Genomic DNA, 15,297 nt, shown 5'->3' with positions numbered 1-15,297 from the left:
ACTGAAATCAGTCAACACATTGATCTTGAACTTCGCAGCCTCCAGAATTTCAAGAAATAAATGTTCCTTGTTTAAGCCACATAGTCTACGGTATTTTGTTACAGCAGCCCAAGCTGACTAATACTGGGTCTAAGTTGGTTGCATATTTACTGGGCAAAATAAACAAACATAAACAATACACCAAACCAGACTCAATCTGACCCAACAAATTACAGAACACCAGGTCCTTTCAAAGCTGACAGCAATTATGGTTCCATCCTTGGAGCAGACTGTTGTTATAGGACAAACCATTGGCTTTGGTTTCTTAATAGGCAAGAAAGAAGAGGAAAAGTTGGCTCAAGAATCTCCAGAGAGGGGCTTCCCTGGTGGTGCAGTGGTTAAGAATCCACCTGTCAATGCAGGGGACACGGGTTCGAACCCTTGTCCGGGAAGATCCCACATGCCACGGAGCAACTAAGCCCGTGTGCCACAACTACTGGGCCTGCGCTCTAGAGCCAGCGAGCCACAGCTACTGAGCCCACGTGCCACAACTACTGAAGCCCGCGCGCCTAGAGCCTGTGCTCCGCAACAAGAGAAGCCACCGCAATGAGAAGCCCGCGCACCGCAACGAAGAGTAGCCCCCGCTCGCCGCAACTAGAGAAAACCCGCGCCCAGCAACGAAGACCTAACACAGCCAAAAATAAATAAATAAATTAAAAAAAAAAAAAAAAAAAGAATCTCTGGAGGATAAGGAAAGACCTTGAAGCAGATCAAGTTGCTTCTCTGTGGATTATTTTTCTAGTGAGAAACACTTTGATTCTAAGTATGGCTTTAGGCGTGCTCTATGACTGAAAACCAGGGGCCAGGGGAGATATCCATGTGTTGTTAAAAGGTAAAGAAGAGCTGAAGACCAAAAATCTAAGAAGCTGTTTTCACGAGAGACTTAGTGAGATTCTGGGCATAATATATGCTTCTGTAGAGCCCAGGTGACTAAGATAGGGGTGTGTGTGTGTGTGTGTGTGTCTGTGCAGGTGCTTGTTGTCTGCACCTGGGGTGCTAGAGTGATGGGCACACTCTAGCGTCACACAATGACTCTGGGAGCAAGCCTTCTCACAGAGACAGCAGGGAAAGTGACAGTGTCCTTGTCCAGAGGCCAGATAAAAGATATGAACCTGACTTTGCTTCTGTTGCAAGTAAGGTATTATCATTCTCAGAAGTAAGTCAGCACACTGCAATGGGGAGGGAAGTGTGTGCTTCCATTTAAATTTGGGCGTATATGTAAATGTGACCTCAAGGAGACTGTGAAGCCTAGGATGTACAAGTTGCATATGTTTTTATAGAGAAAGTGTACAGATAGAAATAGAGATGGGAATGGGGATAAAGATAGGGATGGAGAGATTGAGATACAGATGGAAAGGGAGTTGGGTGGAGGCGTGATGGAGGAGATGGGATGGGAGAGATAGAGATGATACAGGAATGGAAGCGGGGTGAGAGGGAGAATGAGAGAGAAACAGGGCTGCAATAGGAAACTCAAATAGGGATAAAGGCAAGCAAAGGATGGGTACAAGAGAGAGGGAAGAGTAGGGAATCATGGGACCAGCTGCTGAGACAGTCGCAGACATAAACATCTACTCTGTAGCTATCCTAAAACTCTCAACTGTCAAAGCAGGGTAATGTGGTCAGATTTTATTTTCAAAATGTTTTTAACTACAAGTGAGTCAGAAAAGGAAAATGTTTTCCAATGAAGTTGCAGGCTACATTTGGTAAGATACTACGATGTCAGTATAAATAAGTCCCGGATAACAAGCATAGGTATCACTGTTTCAGTTTTCAAGGCCCAAGAAAGAAAAAAATAGCAAGTACAGAGGAGAAAACAAAAGAACAACAACAAAAAAATCTCTATTGCAGTACGTTTACAATGGAGCAGTTGCAGAGGTAATAATTTTCTGGGTCTTTTGAAATGATACTATCAATGCAAAAATGTGTAAAGTAGGGAAACCAAGGGGACTTCAGATTCACGTCTGCATTAAAATCTCAGCAGCACCAATGGCCAGGTGTATGAAGAAGTACGTTATAAGATATATGAAGAAGTACGTTATAAGATATATGAAGAAGTACGTTATAAGATATATGAAGAAGTACGTTATAAGATATATGAAGAAGTACGTTATAAGATATATGAAGAAGTACGTTATAAGATATATGAAGAAGTACGTTATAAGATATATGAAGAAGTACGTTATAAGATATATGAAGAAGTACGTTATAAAATAACCTGAGTTAAGCACTTAGCACAGTGCCAGACATTAATCGTTATTTTTTCCCCATGTGATTGATGTTTTTACTACTCTAACAAAATAAGGAAAGATAAAGAATCTTTGCTGTTGCTGTTTCGTTAAGCCCCTCTGCATGGTACTCAGTGCTGTGCTTAGAGCTATTAGGATTTACAAAGAACTCCAAGAATTAGCACATGCCTTGAAGACTTTACAGTGTTGTTGGGAAGGTGAGATATGAAACAGTATAAAATCATTTAAGACATACTGGCGGAGGGTGGGGATAAACTAGGTGATTGGGATTGACATATACACACTATTATATATAGAATAGATAATTAATAAGCACAGGGAACTCTACTCAATACTCTGTTATGATCTATATGGGAAAAGCATCTTCAAAAAAGTGTATATATGTATATGTATAACTGATTCACTTTGCTGTACAGCAGAAACTAACACAACATTGTAAATCAACTATATTCCAAAAAAAAAAAAAGAGTGCAGTGGTAAGTCCAAATGCAATGACTCAAAAGTAAAAAAAAAAACAAAACCAATTTCCTTCTCATTAAAAAAAAAAAAAAAACTAGGGACTTCCCTGGTGGTCCAGTGGTTAAGAATCCACCTTCCAATGCAGGGGACGCGAGTTCAATCCCTGGTCTGGAAACTAAGATCCCACATGCTGTGGGGCAACTAAGCTCACACGCCACAACAAAGAGCTCACACGCCACAACAGAGAGCCCACGCGCTGCAATGAAAGATCCCGCATGCCGCAACGAAGATCCCACGCGCCGCAACTAAGACTCGACGCAGCCAAATAAGTAAATAAATAAAATACTTAAAAAAAAAAAAAGAAACTAGCTATCTTCTACTAGCATAGGCAAATACTCATAGACCCACAGACCACACATACACAAAATACATGAAATCTCTAATCTCTAGCATATTTTTAAATTAAAATACTCTGAGCACATTAAAAAAAAAGAAGACATGCTGAACTTTTCCACCTGTGCTGCAGGTTCTGGAGAAGTGCTGAGATTCTGATTCTACCAAACCCGAGGCAGGAACAGCAGAGAAGGCTGGGGGAGAAGTGCAGGGGAAACTGCTAACCTTCTGGAGCATTTGCTCGGCGTTTCACACGTGGTCAGAAATGACTTCATGAATGAGAGAGGTATGTGCTACACATTAAGGGTAGGACTTAGATATTTAGACGGGAAATAGCAGGAGTGAGGTCACAAAGCAGGACTAAAAAAAAAAAGAACATAAAAGGGTACACACTGGTAGAGCCCCTTCCAATACCCAGTTATCACATAAATATGTAAAGTAACTTGAAACAATGATAAAATGGTGATTAAAAACAGATTAGAAAACAAATTCTTGGCATATAATCCTTCCACAAAGGCCCTTTGTATACCATGTGCCATGGCACACATTCCAATTTTTGCTTCTTTTTAAGAATTCAGAACACAGATAAGTGTGTCCCAGGAATTCTGCTTTAAAATCTTCTGCAAAGATACTCAACCCTATTAAAAAATATAAAAATAACCATAAACTATTTTCACCAGATTGGAAAATACTGTTAAAGAGGATTAATAGTATAAGGAAATGGGCATTCTCATAAGCTCTTGGTATATATTAAAGTTATAAACATGTATACTTGTGGACTATCCACCCACTTCTAGAAATTTATCCTAAGAAAAATAATCACACAAATGTACAGATATATATGCCCAAGGACTTTCACTGTGATATTTTATATAATATTAACCAACTGGAAACTAATTATATAACCATTGATAGACAACTGGCTAATCATGACGTATAATTTATAAATAATTTTATTATATTTATAATGACAAAGTATTATTCAGCCATTAAAATGATTATGTGGCTCTGTATCTAGTCACATGGGAAGACGTGCAGATGTGCTGAGTGAATAGAGGCATTCAGAATAGTATCGTCTATAACCACTTATGTGAAATTGTGTATGCCAGCATGTAGAAAAATGGTGATCAATATGTCAGTGATGGTTATATCAGGATTGTGGAATTTAAGGTGATTTTTATTTTCATTAAACTTTCTAAGAAGTTTATTATCAAAATGATTTACAATTAGCATGTAACCTTTTTATGATATGAAAAAACAATAACTATTTTCATTTTGGAAAAAAAAGAACTGTCCTCAAATGATGACAATTCTGGAGTATAAGTAGTGGCTGGGGCCAGATGGCACCAGCCAAAGCTTGAGAAAATGAGCCCCAAGGGCATTCAGTGCCTTGTCACCGGGCAGATTCTGGGTGCAGCCACTGGGCCAGAAAATTCCCATTTTACCAAGTGGCTTTTGGAGAGATTATAGGAAAGATAATCCCATTTTATCCTGTATCTAGACACATTATTCTTTTTTTTTTTAAGCTTTTTTTTTTTTTTTTTTTTTTTTTCCGGCTGTGTTGGGTCTTCGTTGCTGCGCGTGGGCTTTCTCTAGTTGTAGCGAGCGGGGGCTACTCTTCGTTGCAGTGCGCAGGCTTCTCGCTGTGGTGGCTTCTGTTGTTGCGGAGCACGGGCTCTAGGCGCGCGGGCTTCAGTAGTGGCAGCACACAGGCTCAGTAGTTGTGGTGCATGGGCTTAGTTCTTCCACGGCATGTGGGATTTTCCCGGACCAGGGATCGAACGTGTGTCCCCTGCATTGGCAGGCGGATTCTCAACCACTGCGCCACGAGGGAAGCCCTAGACACATTAATCTAGTCTTCTGTTTTTGCTGGATTTTGAGCTTCCCAAGGCCTGGGAAAGTGTCTTACTAGCTTTTTTCCTGTCTCCAAAGCCTATCATAGACACACAGTAAGCAGTCAATTTGTACAATGGGACTGAAGTAAGTTGCCATGCTTTGTTTGCTTCTGAACTATGAAAAGAGGCTTTGGAGGAGTCCCCAGTCAAAAACTGCTCGTAGGATTATGCCTTGCACACTTTAGGCACTGCTCTCGGCAAAGATCCTCTAACTGAATGCAGACAATTGTCCTGTCATCTGCGTTTATTTTTACAAATGCAATGTTTTCTGGTTCACATATTTTTTCATCAGCATTATAAGAGATTAATTTTTTTGTAATGTAGCTACATGGAAATTTGTTTTATGTTAGTATTTATGTTCAAAGTCATTACAATGTATGGATACCCAGTCACCTGATACAATCTAAGGTCAGTATGGATAATCTCAGACTGATTAGCCTTTGTAGTGTCCTGCCACTATGGTTACTTTTCTCTAAGAGCACCTGAGAGGGGAGCCCAGACACTATCTCCTTAGATAAAATTCTTTGCTCAGGGCAGACTACTCATTGCTTTTTTCTGCTCCAAATAGAAACAAACACAAACAAAAATCCAGCATGAATTCTCCGTCTGATATGAGACACATCAGTACAGAAGAAACAACTGAATGAAATATTTCATCAAGATTCATGGAATTGACATGAAGTAACTGCTTTCGACTCTGGTTATCTGTTAATTTTCTTTGAAAAAATGTTAGCAGATGCCACAATTAAACTGATAGGTGCCAACATTATTGACTAGTTATAGTGACAATAGCCACAGCAGCATTACGTTAAACTGTGCATTTAATGATGTATTGGCTCAAACTAAGTAAACATAGAACTCTGGGTAGTTTCCTTTACCTTGGCCAGATGAGAGTTGATCCATTTTGTAAAAGTACGTTTTTGTACTATCTCTTGCTCATCTAGAAGAAAAAAAATTATCTGGTTAGATAACATGTCATGAAGTTGTATCATGAAAAAAATTCATAGTTACACAACTTTAGAAATGATTATTATATTATTTTATCTTATGATTCATGTTACCAATTATTGTCTTGAATGAAGAGCCAGTAAAACTTCAAATATATTAGGCAAGTCAATTATTTATTTAAAAATTATCAGCAAATGCTTTAAAATTTGCAATATGTTAGCCCTATGTTTATCTTCATTCATTTATTGAAAGTTCACTGAATAATTAAACCTCAATAAATCTGTTTTTTTAAAAGTTCACTTGAGACCAACTAAGTGCCAAGTTTTATGCTTGGTGCAAAGGGATGCAGAGAGATGAAGAGTACACAGTCTCTACCATGATATATCTAAAGGTAAATATCTAGAAGACAACATAGGCAGTATGCTCTTTGACATCTGTCTTAGTAATACACATCAAACTAAAAAGCTTTTGCACAGTAAAGGAAACTATCAGCAAAATGAAAAGGCTGCCTACTGAATGGGAGTAGATATTTGCAAAAGATGTACCTGATAAGAGGTTAATATCCAAAACATACAAAGAACTCATGTAACTCAACATCAAAAAAAATAACAACCCAATTGAAAAATGGGCAGAGGATCTGAATAGACATTTTTCCAAAGAAAACATGCACATGGCCAATAGGTATATGAAAAGATGTTCAGCATCACTAATCATCAGGGAAATGCAAATCAAACCACAATGAGATATCACCTCACACTTATTAGATGGCTATTATCAAAAAAGACAACAAGTAACAAGCGCTGGAGAAAATAACAAGGATGTAGAGAAAAGGAAACCCTTATGCACTATTGGAGGGAATGTAAACTGGTGCAGCCACTGTGGAAAACAATATAGAGATTCCTCAAAAAATTTAAAAATAGAGCTACCATATGATCCAGAAACTCCACTCTGGGGTATTTAGAAAACAAAAACACTAATTAGAAAAGATATATGCATCCCCATGTTCACTGCAGCGCTATTTACAATAGCCAAGAAGATATGGAAGCAATCTAAGTGCCCATCAACAGATCAATGGATAAAGAACAAAGAACATGATGTGGTGTGTGTGTATATATATATATATATATATATATATATATATATATATATATATATGTATATATATACATATATGAAATGGAATATTACTCAGCCATTAAAAAAACAAGTGAAAGCTTGCCATTTGCAACAACATGGATGGACCTAGAGGGTATTATGCTAAGTGAAATCAGTCAGAAAGAAAAAGACAAATACTGTATGATTTCACTTACATGTGAAATCCAAAAAAACAAAAAAAAATGAACAAACATAAAAAAGAGAAACAGAGTCATAGATACAGAGAACAAACAGGCAGTTGCTGGGAGGGTTTGAGGGGAGGAGAGAAGTAGGTGAGGGAGATTAAGAGGTACAAACTTCCAGTTACAAAATGAGTCACAGGTATCAAATGTACAGTTTGGGGACTATAGTTAATAACTATGTAATATCTTTGTAGGATGACAGATGGTAACTAGTCTTATGGCGATCATTTTGAAACGCATAGAAGTAGTGGATCACTGTGTTGTGTAACAGGAACTAACACAGTGTTTAGGTCAATTACACTTCAAAAACAGACAAAGTCGCAGAAAAAGAGATGAGACTTACTGTTAGCAGAGGTGGGATGGGGGGAGGGGGAACTGGATGAAGCTGGTCAAAAGGTGCGAACTTCCAGTCACAAGAGAAATAAGTATTAGGGATTTAATATACAACATGATAAATACAATTAACGCTGCTGTATGTTATATATGAAAATGGTTAAGAGAGTAAATCCTAAGAGTTCTCATCACAAGGAAAACAATTTTTTTCTATTTCTTTAATTTTGTGTCTACAGAGATGAGGGATGTTCACTAAACTGTTTGTGATGGTCATTTCACGATGTATGTAAGTCAAATCACTATGCTGTACACCTTAAACTTATACAGTGCTGAATGTCAATTATGCCTCAATAAAACTGGAAGAAAAAAGTAGCAAAGTCAAAAAATTATAATAAAGGTAAATATTTAGAGGTCGAGAGAGACAAGAAAGGGCACATGTGTAGAGGAGGGCTATAGAGTAATGCAACAAGACAGAGGCAGTACAGTAATTTCACCAGATGAGTAGCGTGGTGAACACACTATAATAGGGTAACCTCCCCAAATTCCCACCTCCTGGAGTCCACACCTTTGTGTGGGCAACTGCAACCAGAACTTGTGAATTGCTTCTAATCAACAGAACACAGCAAGGGTGATGTGATGCCACACCCATGAACATGTTATTTTATGTAAGATTCCTTCTGAGCTGACTGGAGTGACAGATTCTCCTGCTGGCTTAAAGAAGCAAACAGCCAAACTGTGAAAAGTCCATGGAGAGGGCCCCGGAGCAGAGAACTGCAGGCTGCCTCTGGAAGTTGGGGGGCAGCCTCCAGCCAAGAGCCAGGAAGAAGCTCCGTCATACACAAGGAAATGAATTCTGCTAACAACCTGAATGAGTTCAAAAGTGGATTCCTCCCTCTTTCAGCCTCCGGATGAGAACGCCGCCCAGCTGACACCTTGATCGTGGACTTGTGAGACCCTGAGCAGAGGGCATAGGTAGATGCATGGACTCCTGACCCACAAATATTTGGAGATAATAAAGGACGTTGTTTTAAACTGCTAAGTTTGGTAATTTGTTATGCAATAAGGGAAAACGAATATACAAAGAAAAAAACGTTGGCTTCAGGAAGGCTTTATTTTTTTAATATGTATCTTTATTGGAGTATAATTGCTTTACCTTGTTGTGTTAGTTTCTGCTGTACAACAAAGTGAATCAGCTGTATGTATACATATGTCCCCATATCCCTTCCCTCTTGAGCCTCCCTCCCACCCTCCCTATCCCACCCCTCCAGGCCGTCACAAAGCACCGAGCTTATCTCCCTGTGCTATGCAGCAGCTTCCCACTAGCCATCCATTTTACATCTGGTAGTGTATATATGTCAATGCTACTCTCTCACTTCGTCCCAGCTTACCCTTCCCTCTCCCCATCTCCTCAAGTCCATTCTCTACATCTGCATCTTTATTCCTGCCCTGCCACTAGGTTCATCAGTACTGTTTTTTTAGATTCCGTATATGTGCGTTAGCATATGGTATTTTTCTCTTTCTGACTTACTTCACTCTGTATGACAGATTCTAGGTCCATCCACCTCATTACAAATAACTCAATTTTGTCCCTTTTTATGGCTGAGTAATATTCCATTGTATATATGTGCCACATCTTCTTTATCCATTCATCTGTTGATGGACATTTAGGTTGCTTCCATGACCTGGCTATTGTAAACAGTGCTGCAATGAACATTGTGGTATATGTATCTTTTTGAATTATGGTTTTTTCAGGGTATATGCCCAGTAGTGGGATTGCTGGGTTATATGGTAGTTCTATTTTTAGTTTTTTAAGGAACCTCCATACTGTTCTCCATAGTGGCTGTATCAATTTACATTCTCACCAACAGTGCAGGAGGGTTCCCTTTTCTCCACACCCTCTGCAGCACGTATTGTTTGTAGATTTTTGATGACGGCCATGCTGACCGGTGTGAGGTGACAGCTCACTGCGGTTTGATTTGCATGGCTACAATGGGCTGTGGTGTGTGACGCAGGTGGCGAGCCAGCTCCTGGGCCCCCGCACCTCCGAGTTCACCACCACCTTCGCGGGCCGCCTCGTGTCCACCCTCATCTCCAAGGCGGGGTGGGAACCGGGGGAGAGCCTGGACCAGATTTTCCATGCCATCCTCAGCTAGACGCAGCAGGCAGAGACGCTCAGCGGCATGCAGTCCCTGATCATGGTGTTCGCCCACCCAGTGCACACTCAGCTGGAGCCCCTCCTAGAGTTCCTGTGCAACCTCCTGGGGCCCAGAGGCAAGCCCGCCCTGGAGTTCGCGATGGCCGAGTGGACCAGCCGGCAGCACCTGTCCTACGGGCAGTACGAGGGCAAAGTCAGCTCTGTGGCGCTGTGTAAGCTGCTCCAGCACGGCATCAACGCGGATGACAAGCGGCTACAGGACATCCGCGTGAAGGGGGAGGAGATCTACGGCCTGGACGAGGGCACCCGCACCCGCTCCAAGTCGGCCAAGAACCCTGAGCGCTGGACCAACATTCCTCTGCTGGTCAAGATCCTGAAGCTGATCATCAACGAGCGGTCCAGCGTCATGGAGGCCAATGCCACCCGCCAGGCCGCCCCTGCACAGTGGAGCCAAGGTGACTCCAGTGACATGTGGGAGGACCAGGAGGAGGACGATGACGAGGAGGAGGATGGCTTAACTCTCGTCTGATATTCTCGCCACACGTAAATACGAAGAGGATTACTACGAGGACGATGAGGAAGACGACCCTGACTCCCTGAAGGACCCTCCCTAACAGATGGATCTGCAGGCGTACCTCACACACTTCCTCTGCCAGTTCGCTCAGCAGCCCCGCTACATGGTGTTCTCAGGCCACCTCAACAGTAATGAGAGGCAGGTTCTGCAGACCATTGGTGTTTGAAAAGGGCCTCCTCCGGTCTGCCACACACCGTTTTGCAACAAAGTTAGCAGAAGGAAAGAAATCATAAAGATCAGATCAGAAATAAATGAAAAAGAATGAAGGAAACAACAGCAAAGATCAATAAAAGCAAAAGCTGGTTCTTTGAGAAGATAGACAAAATTGATAAACCATTAGCCAGACTCATCAGGAAAAAAAGGGCGTAGACTCAAATCAACAGAATTAGAAATGAAAAAGGAGAAGTAACAAGTGACACTGCAGAAACACAAAGGATCATGAGAGACTACTACAAACAACTATATGCCAATAAAATGGACAACCTGGAAGAAATGGACAAATTCTTAGAAAAGTATAACCTTCCAAGACTGAACCAGGAAGAAATAGAAAATATGAACAGACAAATCACAAGCCCTGAAATTGAGACTGTGATTAAAAATCTTCCAACAAACAAAAGCCCAGGACCAGATGGCTTCACAGGCGGATTCTATCAAACATTTAGAAAAGAGCTAACACCCATCCTTCTCAAACTCTTCCAAAATATAGCAGAGGGAGGAACACTCCCAAACTCATTCTACGAGGCCACCATCACCCTGATACCAAAACCAGACAAAGATGTCACAAAAAAAGAAAACTACAGGCCAATATCACTGATGAACATAGATGCAAAAATCCTCAACAAAATACTAGCAAACAGAATCCAAGAGCACATTAAAAGGATCATACACCATGATCAAGTGGGGTTTATCCCAGGAATGAAGGACTTAATTAGAGATATAAAGAGATGAAGACCAGAGAGAGGGGCCAATGTAACACCTTTCAAGGAAAGGGTGAATTCTGCTCTTCCCACCAACATCTACTGTGTGTCAACTGTTGGCTGTAAACTAGATGTTGTGAGGATCAGAGATGAACAAGATACCATTTCAATTCCTCACCCTTTGAAAGGTAATGCTCAAAGAAACATAAGTTCAGCTTTCTAAAAAAGGACCTTTTGGCTAAAGTCTAAATATTAAGTTCTAGAGAGGCAGAGCTGGAGCTGACTTCTCCTGAGCTTTGGCTCAGAATCCTGGACTGCCTACTAGAAGCTAAACCCCATGAGGGGGCTTCCCTGGTGGCGCTGTGGTTGGGAATCAGCTTGCTAATGCCAGGGACAAGGGTTCAAGCCCTGGTCCGGGAAGATTCCACATGCCGCGGAGCAACTGAGCCTGTGCGCCACAACTACCGAGCCTGCGCTCTAGAGCCCATGAGCCACAACTACTGAGCCCACGTGCCACAACTACTGAAGCCCACGCGCCTAGAGCCCATGCTCTGCAACAAGAGAAGCCACCACAATGAGAAGCCTGCGCACCGCAACGAAGAGTACCCCCGCTCGCCGCAACTAGAGAAAGCCTGTGCGCGGCAACAAAGACCCAACGCAGCCAAAAATAAATAAATTAAATTAAATAAATTAAAAAAAAAAAAACCCCATGAGGACAGTAACTTTGTTCCCAATGCCTACAAATGTTACAAATAAATCCTGTTGAATGAATAAATGAATAAAACAAACAACAAAGCCTTTAAATTTAGAGAAAATTTGGATATATCCATAAAATTTAAAGAACGCCATTATTTCCAATGCACATTAAACATGTACTTTTAACTTTCAAGTAATGACCAGAAAAAAACCCAGGTGGCCTTGGGATCAGATGGGGAAGGAGGCTGAAGGACACAAAGAAGACTGTTAGCAGAGGCTGAAAGAACAGTGAGGAAACTACTAGCTGGGGCCGGAAGGAGAGCTACACATATTTTATGCGTTATATGTTCTGTCATTGGTAGTAACTTGCACTTTTGCAACTGGCTAGGGAGATTTCCCTGCAGAAAGCTGTCAACCGGCTTCTTTCAGCTGCACATTATAAGGTACTGGAAGAAAGGGAGATGAACCAAAGAAGGAACTATTTAGTTTGCAAACAGAATTTAGAGGAAACATAGGAGACCTTTGATAGGGCGCGTCAGAAAAAATAATGGTTTGTCATTGTCAGTCTCTCCTGGGAAAAGATTTGCAAAGTAAAAAATAGCTTCAGGACAACAATCAATCAAGACTGTGACCGTAAGAACCATTGTTAAGAACTCAGAAAGATTTAAGGCAGTGTTTGGTTTGTTTTTTGTTTATTTTTTTATTTTATTTTATTTTATTTTTTTTTCAGTGTTTGGTTGATGTTCTCAACCAGACAAACCAGCTTCTAAGAATCTTAAGGGCACTGCCCACTGCAGCCTCACGTGTGCTCCAACGTTTTATTTCAGACTTTGGGTTTTGGGGGCCACAGAATGAACTCCAAGCAGATTTTTACGAAGCCAACAAATCTGTGAAGCAAAAATGCCACCGGTCTGCACTTAAGGGACAGGAGAGTTCAAAATGAAGAGAAGACTTTCGAACCACAGCTTTATATGGCTAAGAAGACTATCAGCCACAAACATGAGCCACTTCTTATCAAAAAGACAGGGAATGACCCTTGCCCTTGAATTAAAGGAGGGGGCCACGTGTGCCAGGCTGGACTTCAGAATGACTTCAGAACACGATTTCCATCTCCTTTCCATTCTTCCCTTCTTCGGACAGAAGCATCCATTGCAATGGTCCTTCCCCGTCTCATCACTGCATGTTGGATGAATGGGGAGCAGTAACTTCTCTTTTTAGTTTCCAGGTCTGGGGACTGACAGAAATTACACCCAAGGGGCCTCCTCTGTATCTGGACCAGATGCAGATCACACGAGACTGGAGTTGGAGCTTGATAACATAATTGGATGAGACTTTTGATGTCTTGGGAGGGCATGAGTGTATTTTGATGTAGAAAGAATATAAAGCATAGTGATCAGAGGACAGATATTAAATTATGGACAAAAAATCCTCCAGTCCCAGTAGGCATTCTCCTTTGCAATGTGACTTTGTTCTTCCTCCCCTCAAGGGCAGAATTGATTTCCCCTCTCCTTGAATTTGATCTTGCATTGTATGTGCTTTGATCAATAATGCAGCAGAAATGACTTTATATCATCTGCTTCTAGGCCTTAAGAACTCTTACAGTTTCTATTTTAGCTGTCTTGGATCCCTGTCCTAAATTCACCAAGCAAGGAAAGCAGTCTATATCGGAGGAGGAGGGTCCATGTGGAGAAGAATTGAGATGCCCTATCCAATAGCCAGAACCAACTGCCAAACACGTGGGTGAGGTCATCTTGAACCTTCTAGTTTGGCCAACCCTGCAGATGAACACAAACCAGATGAAGCCAGCAAACTGAGACTCATCTAAGGCTTCGGAGTTGATGCATCTGTTACTCCCCTCTCCCACATCCCCATACATACCTGATTACAAATTCCTCCAGGAAAAGAGCATTTTCCCCATCATTGTATCCCTAGAAATGTACCCATTGCCTGGCACATTGCCTTTTATATGTGTTCCTCAGAAAACCATCCATGTTTAACTATGAACTAACCAGCCAACCCACAGGTTATGAGAAATGAATTATGATTGTTTTAGCTACAAAGTTTTGAAGTGGTTTGTTACACAGCAAAGGCTAACTAAACAAAGGCATTTACTTGTGTGACAGATACACACATGTGCGTGTGCACGCGTGCACACACACACACACACACACACACACACACACACACACACCCCTTCTTCATTCTGTCTTCTATAAAAGAAAGATTCTAGGCTTGCTTGATTGGGTCTACCTTCCGGGTCTTTGGTGTTCTGACGAGATGAGCAATGGAGAGAAAAGTGGCAAGGAACAAGGGCATCCGAAGTTACTCTGCACAAGTTCAGCATAGACTAATGGGAGAGGACAGAGAAGGAAAGGAGGGGAGAAGATCAAGAGCCAGTGGAAGAGTGAGATTGAGGAAAAAGGTGAGAAAAGGGAATTTTTAAGGATTTTTGCCTATACTGAGTACTCTAATCACTGCTTCAGTTTTTTTCAAGCACATGTCAGTAAAGACATAGTGCTTCTGAGATTTTTGGAAGTGGAGTTGTATTTCTTTTGTATGTAAAACCAGTGACTAGATAAAAAGAGCCCAGTTTCATTAAAGTTACATTTGCAAAACTTAGTACCATCTCACTTTAAATCTAAGGCACAAGGGATGAGAAGAATATAATTATCTCAGTTCCTAAATTAGAAATTTCTCAACCTCAACCCTCTTGACAGTTTGGGCAGCATAATTATTCGTTATGAGAGGCTGCCCCGTGCATTACAGGACATTTAGCAGCGTCCCTTGCCTTTACCCATGAGCTGCCAGGAGCACGCCTCTCTCTCCCCACCCAACAAGTTACGACTATCATAAATGTCTCCAGACATTGTCAAAACTCTGCCGGGGAAGAATCATCCCAGTTGAGAATCACTGGCCTGAACTATGTCCTTTGTATCTATGTGTAACAATGGGAATGAAGTGGTATGAACATTTTTAAAATTTATATCTGTTTCAATCGAATTATTATTGCCCAATTAACTACTCCAAAACATCACTATCATATTGGGTTATTCCCACTGTTTGTATATTTATTTAGACAAAAATTTACCCGAGATATATTTATTTAAGAAGGGTCAAAATGCAGTAAGTCAAGGACATTTGCTGAAAGATGACATGATTTTTCCAATATGAATAAAATATCCTATGATGTCTGAGATACTATCATTTAAATCTGGAAAATTTGGTCTTACATGATAGGGAGTGGGTGGGAGGGGAGAGGGTGTGTATATCCTGATAATGTGTTTGGTTTATTTAACTATTCTAAA

At 41.0% G+C, this 15,297-nt stretch overlaps 1 protein-coding gene and 1 long non-coding RNA gene across 9 annotated transcripts in view; one reads left to right on the top strand and one right to left on the bottom strand.

The window, feature by feature from the left end:
• SYNE1 (spectrin repeat containing nuclear envelope protein 1) overlaps positions 1-15,297 on the bottom strand; it is a 445,509-nt gene that overhangs the window by 365,446 nt on the left and 64,766 nt on the right. For all 8 annotated transcript variants that reach the window (XM_082405389.1, XM_082405392.1, XM_082405394.1 and 5 more), the window contains exon 2: positions 5,911-5,972. In XM_082405389.1, the coding sequence (XP_082261515.1) occupies positions 5,911-5,972 (62 nt within the window). The remainder of the gene's footprint in view (positions 1-5,910; positions 5,973-15,297) is intronic.
• On the top strand, positions 450-2,872 carry LOC309634971. Its single transcript, XR_014248542.1, has 2 exons — positions 450-2,033; positions 2,202-2,872. It is a non-coding gene; the product is annotated as an uncharacterized lncRNA (long non-coding RNA).

This window comes from Balaenoptera borealis (genome assembly GCF_965194805.1).
Source record: "Balaenoptera borealis genome assembly, chromosome: 9".
In the NCBI taxonomy this organism is placed as follows: domain Eukaryota; kingdom Metazoa; phylum Chordata; class Mammalia; order Artiodactyla; family Balaenopteridae; genus Balaenoptera; species Balaenoptera borealis.
This window is presented reverse-complemented; position numbering and strand designations above follow the sequence as displayed.